Raw genomic sequence first — 18,237 nt, 5'->3', positions numbered from 1 at the left:
GATGGTTAAATAGTTGGCTCACTAGAACAACTGTCAAGGGGATCAAATCAAACCACCCCAAACCTGAGATGTTTCAATACCAAGGCATCTAAGTCCCCTCCTCCCCAAATTAAGATAGAGAGCCAGTGTAGTGTAGCGGTGAAAGTGATGGACTGGGAGCCGGGAGATCCGGGTTCTAGTCCCCACTTGGCCATGCAAGCTCACTGGGTGACTTTGGGCCAGTCACAGACTCTCAGCCCAACCTACCTCACAGGGTTGTTGTTGTGAGGATACAATGGAGAGGAGGAGGATAATGTAAGCCGCCTTGGGTTCCTTGCAAGAGGAAAAAAGGCGGGATATAAATGCAATAAAAATAAATAAATAAATAAATAAAAAAATAAAAAATGCGTGAAAACTGGAGGACACCACACTGAATTCAAATATACTCATTTAATCAATTCTATCTGAATTTTAAAAATATTTATGTCAATTCATTTTGCATCTTTATGTTGTCCCCAAGTTAATGCAGATGTGTTAAATTCAGATTTTTATTTTTAGAGACTGTTACTTTACCCTTCTGTTTTAACACATTTCATGAATATGCTTATGAACAGAAAAAATCCAGATTTTCTTCTTTTTTTTTAAATGGTCTACTACTTACAAAGGGAGTAAGAGGAAACGTTTAAACATGACACCGTTATTCCTCATGATGAAATCTTATATAAACAGTGTGTCTGTTCTTTGTGACTCAACTTAAATCAGTTTCATACCAATTCAATTCCAAACTTTTCCCCACAGTTATTGCACTGACATTAGATTCAGAGTTCTTTTATTTAATTCTTTGGTTTTGAGCAATGCGAGAGAGAGAGAGAGAGAGTGCTAAGAACTGGCTACATTCATTTCTCCCTGTGTGTGTATGCGGAGCACTGATTTTTCAATTAATCCTTAGTATGTATTTATTTTAAGTGCACATTTAAAACTTAATGTGCATAAAATCAACAGGATTTTAAAAGGGCTTCTGTGAAATTACTTTTGTTTGGAACTACTGGCAACCTCAGATACTGATCTGTTTTCATATTGCGATGTTAAACAGCTATTTCTATCTTTCTGTAAACAGAAACCCAAAAACCCAAACAGAGAATTGCCGGCAGGTATAACACTCCTGCCATCATTTCCACCCTTCCATTTAAAGTAAAAAAAAAAAGGCATAAGAGACAGAAGAATTGGCCCCTATCTTAATTCTTGAATTTTAAACAAAACACTTTTAAATCCCTCTTTTTAAAAATCATAATGGAGTGAAATAAATAAACCTGGCTTTCAGTGTCATTACGAATTTCAGAGTCTATTCTCAATGATAAAATTTGTGTGCTGTGTTTGAGCAAACTGTCATGTTAATCACATTCCTCAGTCTGGTGGCTTCAATAATAAGCAAGCTGAAGGGTAGGCAGGGCTGCTTCTTTTTTTATGTACTTGATGGGCACCCCCCCCCCCACCTTCCAACACCCTAAGAGGAAAAACAGAATTCCCATTTACTTTCATGACCTCTGATTTAAAAGCAAAGATTGCACATTATTTACTACTGGATGATTTCCCTGAAATTTAATGAGGACTAAGTACAAATATGACAGATGTAATTATCACAGTTTTATTCTGCACAGTCAGGGTCTCCTTGTGCTGTAATTGCAAGCTTTTCATTCAACTGCTGGCAGCAGAGTTATTACCATAGTATTTTATGTTATTTCAGAGAACAGGAAAGAAGACTTCCAGCTTAATTTTATTGCAAGGAATTTCTAAACATCCCTTATTCTCAGTTCTGCATTAGAATAAAAAAAAATCAAGAAGGTATTTGATCGGATCTCTTTGGGGACTGCATTCCATGTTGCTTTTGAGTGCACAAAGTCTTACTCCTGGATTTTCATAACATATTGGGAGGGGGGTGAGGAAGACTACTAAGCAGTTTTGAGAAAGAAAGAAAGAAAGAAAGAAAGAAAGAAAGAAAGAAACATGTGGGCAGGTGGCCAACTCATTGTCTAGTGCAAAGAAAATCCCCCCCCCCCCGCCTCCAGCATGTATAGCTTTACTCATTTAGACTCAAGCCAAGGTTGAGTGAGCCCCAGCTGGAGGCTGGACCATTGACCCTGAAGCTGGAAATATAGAGCTATAAGTACACCACTGGAAGCCTCCCTTTCCACGGCCTGAATGTAATTGCTTTATACTACACTCTGGCTTTGGCATCTTAGACACTGATGGGTGGTGGTGGAAATAAAACTTTCTAGTCTAATTCATAGTTTATTGCTCCAGCATTATTAATTCTCCACTTGGAAAAGGTGGCAATTCACATCTAAACACTGCAACATACGAATGCACCAGATATGTATTTTTATTGGCATACTAATTACAGGAGGCTGTTAAAGTTGAATGGCAACATCATTTTTTAAAGTGTCAATACTAAGACTTTTGTGGGCATGAATAACAACAAATCTCTGGTATTTCAAATCTTCTCTAAGGATTCTCACATATGTTATGCTTCATTGGCCATTTCCCCTCACTCTTGGTTAGACTAGGGTTAAATTTCACAAAATACAAACACAACAGAGGAGAGGCATTTACGCCATTGGTATGAAAGTTAACAGGAACAAGGTTTCCATTGTGGACTTAGAAGTTTACCTCTGTATCATATTTACAACATTCCACAATATTCAAATAGTTAACACATTTTAAAAATGGAGCCAGAGAAAATACCAGACAATCCTGGCACTAAAGAGTTATTTATTCCTTCCAGTGAAGGCATAATCTAGTTCAATGGGCTTGAACTAGAATTTTAAAATATTCTAATACTATTTATGGAACCCAGGGTTTGCCCCAAAGCATAATTTGCTATTCAAAACTATCACCAAGGAACAGGATAGCACTTTGGTAACATAGATTTCAAACCTAGAAGAAAGCATACTATCTCTATTTTAGTCAATCTGTTTAAAAATACATATTTTGGCTGCAAGATTTTGACTGAAGTATAACAAAAGGAAGATTGAATTAGACGATCTCAATTATTTTATGGGAACTCTAAAAGTAATTTTAAAAAGCAGAGTGTTGATCCTACAACAGCTCGCTCTCTGGCATGTTTTGCCAGTCTGATTTAGCAGGGCCTTTCCACACAATCATTTTCTTATATAATAAATATGAGTAGTTGTTACTCAGTTTTAAGAGATCCAGGTGTCTTAAGATAAACACTTTTGGTAAAGGGGTATACGGTACTTTCTCCACAATATTTAGTCACTGGAAAAAAGCAGTTCTTCCTATAGCTATGAGAAGAATCACTTAGTCCAAGCTATGGCGAATCTTACAGAAACAGAAAACTATTGCAGGGAGCTGGATAAATATACTCTCCCCACCCAAAAACTCCCCATTTGCTAAACTTTTGCATTGTAGCATTATAAAACTAACGATTACTCCTGCTCTTGAGAGCTTTGAAGAACATCTGCTATATCTAACTCCTATCAGAAGCTGGAATGCAACTAGATGGCAAACTCCTGGTCGAGATGTCACCATGGCAACACACCAGTAGTTTTAGGAACAGCACTAAATGTCTTAATCTGAAGAAAAGCTAAGAACTCTGTAGTAGTGGAAAATAGTTTTGAGGGAAAAGGTGAACTATCAAATTTCAGAAGTTTCTTACTGATCACCACTACTGATAATATCAAAACAGATGCAGGAACAATTAGCAACATATAATTCTTAAAAATCTATGATTGTAAAAATTACACGCAGATCAAAGAAATTGCTACCATGACTTGCATCACAATTAACCTTTTACTTGCATCAGAACTAACTACATCAGAATTAAACTTTTAGTCCAGAAGAGGGGAGTTTATTTTTGAAATTATACTTACAATTGGGCTTGCGTTGATGTAATCTGAATTGTCATGACTGTTTTCAGCTTTTAAACATATCCTGCAATGATCATCTGCCCAAAAAAATGTGTTTATTATTATGCATATGTATACATGTTAAAGCTGATCTTTCAAAGACTGGGTATGAACAGAAAAATACTATTTGGCTTAGGTTTGGCACGCTTGCTTCTACACGTGGAGCTCTCTGAAAAACTATTTTAGATGGTGAAAACAAAACACTTTCTTGCTGTGGACTTGCTATCTTTAGGAATAATCCATATTGCAACGTGATACCAACTCATCTGCTCTGGGTAGTTAAGTCTTTGGGTTGTTGTTGTGAGAATAAAATGGAGAGGAGGAGGATAATGTAAGCCGCCTTGGGTTCCTTGCAAGAGGAATAAAGGCGGGATATAAATGCAATAATAATAATAATAATAATAATAATAATAATAATAATAATAATAATGACTTAAGGACATCCTATATTCCTATTTTAGGCAATTGAGGTAGAAAGCCTGGTTAGAAGTTCCAGAAAAAAACAAGAACATTGTAGTGCAGCTAATCCATACATCAACACTGTTCTTTGAGTGGAGCCATCCACATGTATGTTCTGGTACCAATGATTGCACCCAATGACCTGGTTCGCACATCCTGCTAAGCCATGGCAGGTTGTCACCATAGGTGGTTGCAGCAGGTTGTTTTCACAAACAAGCCACCCTGAGAATCCATGGCTTGCACTAGAGTTGTGTAAGGTGGCTTGCCATATCTGAACCCGGCAGTCGCTTCAGCATGGATTGTTTAAAATGGTGAGAGGACCTCCCACCAAGAGCAGTGAAATACCCTGCCAGCCACTCCTCACTAATGATATCCCCTATCTATTACATCTTGAAATGACACTACTCAATTTACACCTCCACTCCGTAGCCTCCCTAGACAGCGACACCATTTTTTCCACCTTCAGGGAGATTTGCGCAAATTTAACTTTATTATTATTTTCTTCACGTTTTGGGGAGATGTATGTAAATGTACTGAAGCACAGTAACTAGTTAGTGGATTTGTGCAAATCTCCCTGGAAGTTAAAAAACTAAATAACGTTAATTTTGCACAAATCTCCCCCAAAGTGAAAACAAATGTTACATTTGCACAAATCTCCCCAGAGGTGAAAAAAAAATCTACAAAAAAAATCTCTACTCTGCTAATGAGTGCAAATGTGCTTATTAGTGCAGTAGGCTACTGAGGTTGTGCTGCAAAGGCCCATGCCAGGAGCAGGCGGGCGGACTTATGCGGAAACAAGCCATGGCAAGCTGCAGAGTGCCTGATTGTCTCTCAAGAGTAATGTGCGTTAGCGAGAGAACAAGCAACCCACCGTAGCTTATTTTCAGGGTGGCTTATTGTGATGTGCAAACCAACCCACTGTAATGCAGATGCTGGTTTAATAAAGGCAGTATATGTTTCTAGCAATCAGATGTGCTGAAAGAGTTCATCTCCTTAAATATTCCATGCAGATACATCCTAAGATAAGTGTGCTTTGCTTGGAATAGTTTACTCTTGAAGTTTAATACAAATTCATTTTCCCGAAACACCTAAACTAGATGATCTTGTTATGCTTTCATATCAGAACCTCTCTCTAAGTGTTTGACTCGAAGCCTATCCAACTCATTTTTTAAAAAAATCCTGCTTTATTAATAAAGCCTGTATTTCAAGTTCATTATCCCCTAGCAAGCACATTAATATTGCCAAAGTGTCCTACACATCGTTCCCTTTTCTTCTCAGTATCAGCAAGGCAGTATTTAAAAAGGTGTTGTCAGTAATGAAGTTTAGATTAAAATGGCTTCTGCCCCAAGCTCATATGTATTGCAAGCCAATGTCCAACTCATGGTATAGCACCATGTATTCAGCCATCTGACATACAGTACAGAATGTTGGTTACAGCTAATGGAGTCATCAAGTACGTGAAGAGAGATGTGCTGCTTTTAGTCATAAATAAAAGACACAGTCTTGTAGGAGCACATACACCTTGGCCACTCTTGGCTGTGCTTTTCGTCTTCAGCCCAACACAGTGAACATCCGCTTTGAAAGCTTATCTACTGAAGCCAACAGGTGCTCAGTCACTATAGCTGAAAATCGGATGAATAGCTCAAGCAGTTCTAATTACAAGCTGATAATATTATATACTTTCTGGATAAATGGAATTGTGTCCAAAAGCTAAGCCAAAGTTCTTTTCAACAAATGACTAGCATTTCTTACCATGTGCAAAAACTACAAATGTCCTGATGAACTGAATGCCTTTACACAAGCCTATACAAAAACAGTGCTAACTGTTATATTGGGAAGTAGTGCAAACCAGCCACATATTTTGCAAGCAGCAACCATTATACGAAGTCTGAAGTATGTGGCAAGATAAGAAAATAGGTTAAGGCAATATTTACCAGTAGGATTTTCTCATACAGAGTGACTAAACACACTTCTTTGCCTGTCTGGTATTGATTACAAAGTACTTTGCAGCAGCAAGTAAAGTGAAAAAAATAAGTAACCCACAGAGTTTAAATGATACATACATGCTACTACATCTTCAGAGCGGTTCTTCTGGGCATTTTCTTCCTTATGGGCAATGGCAGTTGCACTGGGCTCAGCTTGATAAGCACAAAGTGCTTCCCACTCTTTCTCTAGACGATTCTTGTTCTTCAAGTGATCTTCCATATAGGACTGGAATGAGAAGGTTTAATCAGAAATAGTGTTCTTCATACTCTCAGCACTGCACTATTCCAATTAAATGTGAATGAACTAAGGCAGAGGTTCCCAACCTTTTTGTGGGCACATTTGGGAAACTGCTGCGGGCACCACTGCAAATGCCTAATCAGTGGGTCGCTGCTTTGGCGTCTACCTGTCATGTCTATGGATCGTAGGCTGTGTCTTATTCAACAAAAACTTTTGTTTTGTGTGTACTGGACACCACAACATCTCTTTAATAAAGGACTGTCCAATTGCAGTACAACGAATATTTCTTTTAAACGCGTGTTTTGGCAATGTCCAGTAGTTGTTTCTTTTGGGGAGGAGGTTATTACACAGAAAATTTTGTGCTGGAACAATCTTTAGTATTCACTGATGTACACACTCTTTTAAATTATTTACCTCTTTCATAGAAATTAACTGATAATCAGCATAAATGGATTCTCCACACCCTTTTGACAGCTAAAAGACGGATATAAGAACATTGGAAGAATAAACACTCATCTCCTATAATGCAATGGACTGAGTATCTTACAATGCTTTCAATATTTGAATGGGTGGCATACAGATGTCACCTTCCAATGGATACTTATTTGGATATTTGGTCTGCTTTTGTGAAGCCGATGTATCATTCCTAGAAAGTTGTGTGTACTTCCTATGTATTCATTGCTATGGACATATACAAATCCATATACGTATATTTAAAAAATGGGGGGGGGAATAAAGTTTTGTGGGTGCCCACGGGTGCCGTGGTGGCTTAGTGGTTAAGACGCTGAACTGCAGACCGGAAGGTCAGCAGGACAGCAGTTCGAGACCCGAGTGCCGCATGACGGAGTGAGCTCCCGTCTTCAGTCCCAGCTTCTGCCAACCTAGCAGTTCGAAAGCAAGAAATTGCAAGTAGATAAATAGGTACCGCTTCAGCGGGAAAGGTAACAGCGCTCCGTGCACCTCGGTGTTCAGTCATGCCAGCCACATGACCACGGAAGCATCTTCGGACAGCGCTGGCTCTTTGGCTTAGAAATGGAGATGAGCACCACACCCTAGAGTCGGACACGACTGGTTGGGGACGCCTTTACCTTTTCTTTTCTTTTTTTTAATGGGTGCCACATTGGGGACCCCTTCACGAGCACCACTGGAGGTGCCTGCAGGTGCCAAGTTGGGACCCATGAACTAAGGAGGACTAAGATAGTATGGCCTGGGTCCAAAAAACTGCTTAAGGACTGCTGTATACCCAGGGGCTTCTTGGGCTTGAGTTTCTCAAAGCAGCCTACACAGCAAACCATTTTTGAACCGGAGGGGGACTTCAAAAGCAGCTTGTGATAATGCTGAGTTGGAACAGGGTGGGGAGAGGAAGAAAAGTGTCAGAAATCCCCCAACCCTTGGGCACATCTAAAGTAACTTTTAGGCTCCTAGTCTGTGCATGCAACTCAAATATTAATCAGAGTAATCCACTTTTCAGCTCTGTGGTGAGAATTCCAGGGTTCATCTGGGGCAAGATCGGTAAAGCTCTACTTCAGACATTATAGCAGACATGAGGGAAATATCCCTTCTCCCTTTCCAACCTCTGTGTAGTTCAGAGTTAGGTGGATACAAAGTTCACATAGTAGAATTTGGCAAGGCAGTAGGAATAAAACAAGCAAAAGACAGAAAAAATGGCTGGCTGGGTAATGCTGGGAGTTGTGGGCCTTTTTTTTGGTCTAGACAAGCATAGGATCTCACCCCAAATCTGGTAAGCAGCAGAATATAGGTACTACGCATTGTGCATAATGAACCCATTAAACTAAGTGCAGCAACTGCTGTGGTGGCCATAGGGGGTTTCCAAGATAGTCAAGCTTTGGCTCCAATTATCAGTTTCTGTGTATTAAGAATAGGAGATGTCATTGTGCCCTGAGACCTTTGCTAAGATATCTGGTGGCTCACTGCCCACAGACGATTGGTTTGACCCAACATAGCAATTCTTATGCTTTTGTTGACTACACATTTACACAAAAGTTCTACTGAGTTCAAACCAACATGCCTAAGATTGCAACCTCCATTCCCTATGTTATTCCCTCTCTATCAGAAATAGGAAGGCTCTTAAAATCATTACATTTTGCTTTTGCTTTCCATCAGGTTAGTAACATTGTGATCTCATCCTTCTACTTATACAAAGAACAAATTCAAGCTGATATTCCTTGCAAATCAAAACGCGTTTGTTGGTATGAAAATGCTGTCAAATTCTCTATAAAACACTTATGCACATTTCTGAGCCTGTTTATGGAAAACATATCTGCCAAGGGCAGTCGAAATAAAAACAGAGGCATTTGCAAAAGCAGGAAAAGTGTAATAGAAACACACATTTAATGCCATTGAGATATTTTGGATTATTTGTTTTGATTGAGGCAGGAAAAAGGCTGGTACTTGAATACTGCAGTGGTAGGTATGTTCTTGTTGTTTCTAGGCTGCCATGGTACACTATTATTTTGATGCGAAAGAATTATTTCAATAGAATAAAAGACATTTGGCGCACATAAGAGAAGACACCCTTAATAAAAGGTTTTCAGAGATTATGTAACAATCCTTTATGAAAACAAAAAGTTACACAATATCTTCAAAGTTTACACAGCATCTACTTTTGTTGGCCCAGTAAGCCTTCTGCATCTGTACAGAATCCTGTATTGCTATAAATGAAGGTTTGTGGGAACACCTGGATCTGCCTTTGAAATAGCTACATTGGTTCAAGGTAGCTATGAAGGTTGTTTGACAGGCTTTGGTATCTAATTGAGCCTCTGTGCTTTCAGTAGTTGAACTGAAAAAAGTCGACAAATACAGCTTAGTACTGCCGTGGTAATAAAAGCCCCACCTGCTGAAAATTCTCCTTTCTGTGCAACGACTGCAGAGACAAAGGAACCCTCTTCCATATTGAATATGGAAACTCTAACGGTAGCTCACACATGTAAACCAGCTACTTAGGAACACAAGCTGCCACAGAAAGCTGCCTACTAGCAAACCAGACAACTGGTCCATCTAGCCCAGTACTGTCTACATTGACTGGCAGCAGCTCTCCAGGCTTTCAGACAGGATTTTTCCCCCAGTCCTACCTGGAGATGCCAGAAATTGAACCCAAGACCCTCTGCATATAAAATATCACTGAGCCCACCACATTTACTTATTTTTCATGACTTAAATCCCATTCATTTCAATGGGTCTACTCTAGTTAAGAGTAACATGGGCTATAACCCTTTATTTATATTTCTTTTATTTATAAGAAATCATTTCACTGTGAGAATCAGGCTTATGTGCAGCTACAGCCCTTGGCAGTGTGAATACAGACCATTAGCTTACCCTGTTGTGGGGTTTCCTATGGTTGCTCGGCCAACTGCGTCACAGTTTTAGGGAGCAATCCTACGCAGAGCAGGAGGAGTGGCAGAGGGGATCTTTGCCTCCATGCTCCCCCTGCTCTGCAGTTTAGCTGGGTGGGCATTTTTGCCCATCTAGCTCAAGCATGAGGGAGGGTGAGGGAAAGAGGGTGAGGGAAAGAGGCTGGGGTAGCTTCTGGATATGGTGTAAGGTGGCCTCCCCAGTCCCCTCCGCTCCCCGCCCTGTCCCTATTCTCTCCTCTCCGAGCTTGTGTTTGTGACCTCGGAGAGGCAGCCGGTGCGGTTCTCACTGCGTCGGTTGCTAGGGGGAGGTGACCTCAGATTCCTGGATCTGAGGCTGGAGCGCTTTCCCAGAATATCTACTTTTAGGTTACCGCTCATTCCTATGTTGGGTCAAACAATTGTAACCCATGCTGTTCTATGGAGGTCTAGCAGCAAATCCAGTTTCACTTCCCATTATGACATCTGGCTTTGGGAGAACTTTGTCAGCCTTTATTTCCATTTTGTTGATGCTGAGATATAGTGAATCTGTACCCCTGTTATCACAGTTTAATCTACCCCCATTTGTTGCTAAACCGCATTTACACTGCTACTACAAGCAGGGATGGTGAACCTCTTTCAGCCTGAGGGACGAATTCAGTTTCAGGGAAGCTCTGGGGGGGGGGGGCATTCCAGTGGTGGGCTGGGCCAAAGGCAAAATGGCTGGGGCCAAAAATAGCAACATATTTTAGCTTAAGGCTCTAACTGCCAGGAGCTAAGCCTTAGGAGAGGTATTTCAACCTTTCAGAATGAGGAAAAACTGCAGAAAAGCCAGGAAACCACCAATTTGTGGTCAGGAGAAATGGGTCTGATCTTCTGGGGAACCCTGGAGGGTCAGCCTGGGACTCCAAGCAGGCTGAATTTGGGCCCTTGGCGTGGGGTTCTGCATCCCTGTACAAAGCATAATGCAGGAAACAAATGGGGCTTAGAGCCATGCTTCTTGCCCTCAGATGAATATCCTCAAAGTGCTTCAAAGACAAAAGGATTTGCACGCGTCAGGCACTGAATCAGCATGCCTGACATATGCAAATTACATGCAAGCTACACCAGTCCGCACGCTTCAACTCCAAATGGTCTACATAGAATCAGAACACGAGCCATAGCAACTGTTCTGCAGAACCAGCTAAGGTAGTGCTTCCCCCCCCCCCCCTTATGATTACCTCCTTCTCTGAGGTACTTCTTACACTTCCAGCTCAGGCACTACTACCATTGCCAAGGAAGATGTCTAAAAGCAAGCTTACACAGGAGATAGCGAAACACTGAGCTGTCCTTGGTACTCAAGTATGTCCTTAAATATGCTGTAATTCAGCCTCACACATTCAAGGCAGAGAAGTGCTTTTTTGGTGTCAACCGAAGAATAAAGTGTTGTAGGAACAGACGCATAATTAATGCTAAATCATTGAATAGCACAGGCTTGCAACCTGTTCCTAAAGTCTTGCCTAAGAGGCAACCTTTGCTCAAATGTCACTTTGCATTTGGAGATTCTGTCATTGGACCTTAAGTAAATGAACGCTGTGGACTCCATGCAGTGTGGAACTTTTCACCCTGCATATATTTGACATTTTTTAAGGGGAGGGGGATGGACAAGACAGTAGATACTCTCAGGTGAGCTCCTAAACAGCAGCTGAACCTGGGATTAAAGGTCCCAGGTTCAATCCCAGGCATCTGCAGGTAGGGTTGGGAATGACCCCTGTCTGAGATATTGGACAGGTGCTGCCAGTCAATGTAGACAATACTGAGCTAGATGAACCGATCTTTAGACTTGGTATAAGGCTGTTCCCCATGCTGTTTGTTCCCCTCAATGAGTTGTAACTCACTTTACATGGTGCTACCTGTGAAAACTGTACAGAAGTTACAGCTGGTAGAGAATGTAGCAGCCTACTTGCACGGAGCATGTTACACCAGTTTGTGTCTGTTTGTCCTAGTTTGCTTCTGGGAATTATTAAAAGTGTGGGTATTAATCTAACTCTTGAATCCAGTATATTCGACGGAGCATAATATTTCCTACAAATATTGGTGGAGGCAAAGGGCCAGCCGTTTTTAAGTTTTACCACCGTACGGTGTCTTGCCGAAATTAAATCTACCTGGCATTGTATTTATGACATTGTTATGCCACCTGCCCTCCAAGGAGGGTGGCATACGTAGAGCTTCCCACCTTGACCCTCACAACAGGCCTAATGGGAAGGCAAGGCTGAGAGATGGTGACTGGCCTAAGGTCTCCCAGTCAAACTACATGTTATTTTTAACATGAAACATGCAGCTATGTCAGTTCTTTTTTCCTATTCAAGAGCGAGCAGAGGGGCATGATCTGGACTGGTATGCTAGTGGTAGGGTGGGGTGTGTGAAGGCTTTGTCTGGAAGATGGCACAACACATTTTAAGCTAATTAAATGCAAATGGCACACTGGACTAACAGACCTACTCATTTCCTTCATCATTTTACCATAAATCCTACAATCAACCACAAGATAAAGTATGGACACAAACGTCTAAATTCAGCATACCCCACCCCCAGCAAAAAAACATCATTCACTTTTTGTGAGGCATTTAAATAACTTCCCCCCAACTGCACAAGTATTCTCAGACACAAAATTTGGTTTTGCAACCATGGAACCTGGAATTTTATTTCCAGAATTTCTTAGGCCTGGGCTATTACTATAAGGTAACATCCTCCAAAGACAAAGAATTTACTTCGCCCAACCTTTCTTGTAACTGACATCTCACTAGAAAAAATGATACAAAATTTGCTGTTTTACCACATGTAAATTAACTAAGGCACTACATACTTTTGGTCTCCAAAGCTGGTTTTGCATACTTGTTGTGCAGACCTCAGAACTCCCTTGAGTTTGCAGCTGTCATTCAGACAACCAGATCACCTCTATCCCAAATATGGTAAGGATGCATTAGAAATTCATTCATTGGGTTGGATCCAAAATCTGCATTCCATGGACAGAAGGGCTTGACTCGCTGAAGGTGCCTCTGGCAATCACCTGTCCCACCCTGCACTACAGCTCACCCCATTCAGTGAGGTCCCCCATTCCTCTGTGTAGCTGGAAGGGCTGCCATGGGGAAGACATTAGCATCAAATACATTAATAATAGCTTTACCATCAGAAAGCAAGTTTGAGAGAGTACTGGGCCACTGACAAGAGCACAGCCTTTAATTCTTAATTGCTGTTTTTGTTTTTATAAAATTTGCACGTGGTGCCAGCTTTAGAAAGGGCCTGATGCCCAGCATCTTCCTAGAACTTTTGCCAAGCAGGGAAACCACCTGGCAGGTCTGGCCACCCAGACAGACAATGGCGGACATTTGAAGCTGGCGAAACCCTATTCCAAGATTGGCAAGTCCAGTTAATCATGGCTCAGGGCAATGTTTTTAAAACCATTTGTGATGGTTATCATTGCACTCACAGGTTTGCCAGAATGAGTCAGTTTTGGAGAAAGGTAGCAGCAGACTTCCCTTACCATCAGTCATGATAGGAGAAGGACGATGGAGACTTTGGGAAGGACAGCTTACTTTTGCACTCCCAAAAAGGAACAGGAAGAAGAAATCCTACCCTTGGCTTGTGCAGCAATAGCTCTAGCTTTGTTTAGAGCTGTAGTGCATCAATTAATTGAGATACAGCTGCTTGACTAATAAGCAAAGGAGAGTGCTGCCAGGTCCAGTGATGTACTGCAGCTTTAAACAAAGATAAGGGCAGCTCCTGCTGAGAATGGAGGCCCTTCTCCTGCAAGTCCACAAATTCCATCCATCTGTAGAGGCCACTGGAAGAAGACAAACTGCTTCTTTCTCCAGCATTTCCAACGTACACACAAAAATCGAAGGAGAGCCCAAATCCACATCTCCTCTTCTGGAAAGTGACATGTGAAGAAGCTATGTGCATCATGACACATTATAAACAAACATTTGTATGCATCTCCATGAAAGAAACTGGCCCACTCTGACATTAACTAGTGGTCCTGGTTGGAAAAGTATACACAGGGATTGCAGCTAAATTATACAAATTATAATGATTCCATATTTTCCCTTTACTGAAAAGGGATTTTGCAAGTGAGCCCAGTAGCTCATATGACTGTAAGTTGTTGGACTTACTTGGAAAGATCTACGCCCTCCAAAACTGACATAGATGACCTTGGGTGCTGATGTTGCTGACATCATATTACGCTGAAATAGTGCTGTCCAGAGGTTGGAACAGTTGCTAAGATAAATCTGCTTCTTACATGCTATGTTCTTCCAATGATGCAAAATTTAACTTCCCATCTCTCAATGCTACTAAGCAATGTGTCTGTCTTTTTAAAGATGGGAGGGGGTGGCAATGTTTATTGGGTCTGATGCGTCTCAGAGCAAGAGCTAGGTTGGAGAAAGATCTATTAAACAGAATTAAAATTGAGACCCATTAGCTCATCTTCTGCATCTCGCAGATGAACATCCCCCAGAGGCAAATTCAGTAAATTAACACTTTTGTCATAAAGTGTCAGTTGCCTTTCAACATATAATGTATGCATTTCATACAAACAGAAAACCCCCTCCCGCTTTCCACAATTTGTGCCTTCCCTGCAAGATCTTCTGACCCTTTTACAGAATACATTAAAAGCATTAAAATCTGTTTGCAGGGAGGTCACAGAGGAAAATGTTATGTATGACAGCACATTGTTTTAATTAATCTCTAAAAAGCACCAGAAATACTGACTGCTGATTTTCCTCCTCACTGTCTGGAGAGATAATGGCTATACCATATCTTTCAGTGCATTATATCTGACCATGTTTAAGGCTCAAAACTTGCTGGGCCGACCAATATATGACCACAATGGTGCATGCCAATCTCTACATCAGGGTGCCACAAACCATGTTAGACCATAGTTGTAGGAGCATTAATAATGACAATGAAAGGTTATCCTGAAAATCCATTAAGCCTTATTAAAACACTATTTGCAGAAGGCAAAGAAACACAATTTCTACCCAGCCAGTTTAAAGCCCTCAATACACACAAAGAGAAGAAAGGGTAACTCTCTTTTCCAATTACTCATTCACTTTCAAATAAGGAGTTAGCTTGGACTGTGTGATTTAGTTAATAACTGAATTTTCAGATGTGGCACTACTGAGCAAATAAAAACACATCATATATTAATTGAAGCTATTCACAGATGCAAAGACTATTGAACCAGAATTATATTTATGAAGCACCATATTGCTACATAGCCCTTTGTTTAAAAAAGCAGAGTCTCCAACTTCTCTAGGGAAATCACATTTTTGTACTAAAGACAAATCTAGAGTACCTTCCAGACTAAGTGACACAATGAAATATTTACGCTAAATGGCAACCTGTGTTCTATTTACCCAAATTAATATACTCATGATGCAGTGACTATTGCTGGCTCCACTTTTTGCAATGTTCCGATAATGGAGTTTTGCGCCGTGTAAAAGGATTATTTCAATCCAATCAGCAGGTGCTGGGATCACTGTGTGTCAGACAAACACTTGCTAATCTCCTTTCTTACAGTTCCCAGCTGCCAAAAGGTGCTCAGTGAAATCCAAATGAAATAGCTGGATACAGCCTAGTGGGGACTAATGCAGGGCTTTGTTTTGTTCTCTTCACCAGCAGCTTTGAAACACCTGGAAATTACATTTTATTCTAACCATTGTTAGCAGTTCAAAGGGATGGCATCAGGTAGACTCCTTTTTTTTAAGGAAGCAAGAGAAAGCAACTGCAAAACTAATGAAAAACTGTAGAAGCACTTACATTATGTAGATATGGTTAAGTAGGTAAGCTATTTATAATCCTGATTTAGAGATTAATAGCTATTATTGGTGGGCACAATCCACCAGGAACTTGACTGAGATTTTCACAAGAGAGTCCCTAATTTATTATGCCTGGTGTCTCTTAGACGTTAAAATAATCCAAATTATGCAACTAAATTTCATTCCTGCAATTACTTTGCCTGAAATAAATTTTCAGCAAAAGAGAAGGGACAATGGTCAAAAGGGGTAATACAATTACTTTTCCTGCTTTTACACTCCATCCAACTTAAAATTAAAAAGTACAAAAAATTACAACTTGGAACGAAAAGGCGGCATTTTTTCTTGCTTATTGATCATGGTACCAACAAAATAATAAAAACAAAAACGAGTTGCACAGGATCCTTGGGTAATCAGTGGTAACCAATGATAATGGAACCACATTGCAAAAAGATTATTGCTGAAGGACGGAGTAGTATCATTCAAAATAATTCTCGTGTTCTGTTTACACAGGAACTTCATAGTTAAAGATCAGAACCCAATCAGGATGGATTGATTTAAATCAAGTTGCACATTTTGAAATTCAGATATTTCCTGAACAGGCATCCACACTAACTGGCTGCTATAACAATTGCAATGACAGATTCTTTGTACAACCTAAAAGCATAATCTAAAACCTTTAGTCATGTAGCCCATATGCTGCTTTGCACAACAAAATTCTGTCACTTAGAAGTCAAGAGAGATTTCTGTGTACAGCAGGAATACTAAGCATTATCACTTACCTGAAGTCTAAGGGTAGTATCCAATACTGCCGCTGTGCTCCTGCTCGTTCCGTTGCACCAGCGAGATCCACAGCTCACACCACAGAAAGCTAGTGGTTGAAAGTGCAACCCTGGAAACAAGCAGAAATGCTTGTTTCCTGATTAAGACAGTCAGATGAGCTTTCTTCTGCAAGCTTCACTGACCTGCCCTATTCTAGAAATGAGCATTTCCACTTGTTTTGGATTGCTTTTGGAACTGCTAGCTCTCCATTGCGCTAGCAGTGGATCCCGCTGGCAGACTTCGATACTGTCCTAAGGCTACAATCATAGACATGTTGATTTGGAAGGAAGTCCAAGTGGGTTTTACTGCAGAAGAAATATGCATACTGAAGAAATATGCATATTAAGATATTTCAGAAATAAAATAATAAATAAATATTTCAGAAACAGTGCAGATCAGAGAGTGGGGGAGCAGGAGTGTGTCTGCTGATACCTCTCACCCAACTTCTACATGTACAAACCCTATGTATGGGTGCGTATGTGTCAGACATTGGGCCAGCACGTGTTATCCTCCCCATGCACACATTGATTTTACCTGAATTGCTGTTGGAATATGGTTAGTATCCCTGCTGTTTGGATGATTGTGTCAACCAATCATAATTAAAGAAATGAACACACTAAAGAACTCAGGTACTTGAAATAGCACAAGCTCACGCATTTGAGCTCACCAGATCATCCTAGTGAGATACAGGGTGGCTTCTCCTGGATCCTACCACCTGTAATCACTTGTTAAGCCCTGGGTCTAGTAGGAATCCTACAGTCATAATTACAATGCATTATTTAGGCTGCAGTCCTACACACACTTACCTGGAAATGTCCCACTGGGGCTTACTTCTTAGTAGACCTGTACAGGATTACACTGTGGGTATCATTTGTAATGCTTAACTTCAAAAGTTAGGTCTTCCCCCAGTGGTTCTCTCTCTTGTATAGAAAAGCTACCTTAAATTCCATTTGTAATAGTTTCCACTCAAGTGTTTTAACAGATGGTCATTATGCATTTTTGAGAGGTAATAAGTGTAGACTTTAACAGGTTTTTTGCATTCAGTTCAGATTTTCTTTTAAGGTCAGTTATTTTATTTGTAAAGAACTACCACTTGCTATAATTGAATTTTTAAAATACATTAAAAAATACCAACAGTTGCTATTCACCCCAAGTCCAAATCAGAGCAGCTGCTTCTTCCTTGGCCACTCTGTAATGTATGTATTGTAGAACCAGACGTATAGGACCATTTACTTATTTCTAAAATTTAGAGACTACTTTTTAGCTATACAGCTTTCAAAGTGGCATGCAATGAACAGTGTATAATAATGAAACAACAAAACAAAACAAAACAGCATCAAAAATCAAAATCAACATTATCTCAGCAGATAATACACCTAAGAAGAGCAGGCATGAGCGAAAAACAGATCATTCATGGAAAGGATCTGGCAAATAAAGAGGTTTGAAACTTAAGAATGAGGGTGCTAGTTGGAACTCTCTGGGAGGGGGTATTCAATAATCAGGATGTCACCACAAAGCCAGCCGTCTTTGGTTGCCACTCACCTGAAAGTGAGGGCACCAGAAAAGGACCAAAGATAACTGGACAGGTTCCTATGGGACTAAGTGTTCCATCAGGTACCCTGGTCTCAAACGGCAAAGGGCTTTAGATGGTTGAAACAGTGAAATTATTTCAGCACTAGGAAA

The 18,237-nt window shown here is 40.5% G+C and overlaps 1 protein-coding gene across 3 annotated transcripts in view; it reads right to left on the bottom strand.

Moving 5' to 3' along the window:
• Positions 1-18,237, bottom strand: part of PTPRN2 (protein tyrosine phosphatase receptor type N2) — a 1,142,627-nt gene that overhangs the window by 70,178 nt on the left and 1,054,212 nt on the right. For all 3 annotated transcript variants that reach the window (XM_084859285.1, XM_084859286.1, XM_084859287.1), the window contains 2 exons: positions 6,428-6,575; positions 3,870-3,943 (listed from right to left, as the gene is read on the bottom strand). In XM_084859285.1, coding sequence (XP_084715411.1) covers positions 3,870-3,943; positions 6,428-6,575 — 222 coding nt within the window. The remainder of the gene's footprint in view (positions 1-3,869; positions 3,944-6,427; positions 6,576-18,237) is intronic.

Source organism: Heloderma suspectum, chromosome 5 (genome assembly GCF_057233095.1).
Source record: "Heloderma suspectum isolate Gila_16-S chromosome 5, 16-S_ref, whole genome shotgun sequence".
Taxonomy (NCBI): domain Eukaryota; kingdom Metazoa; phylum Chordata; class Lepidosauria; order Squamata; family Helodermatidae; genus Heloderma; species Heloderma suspectum.
This window is presented reverse-complemented; position numbering and strand designations above follow the sequence as displayed.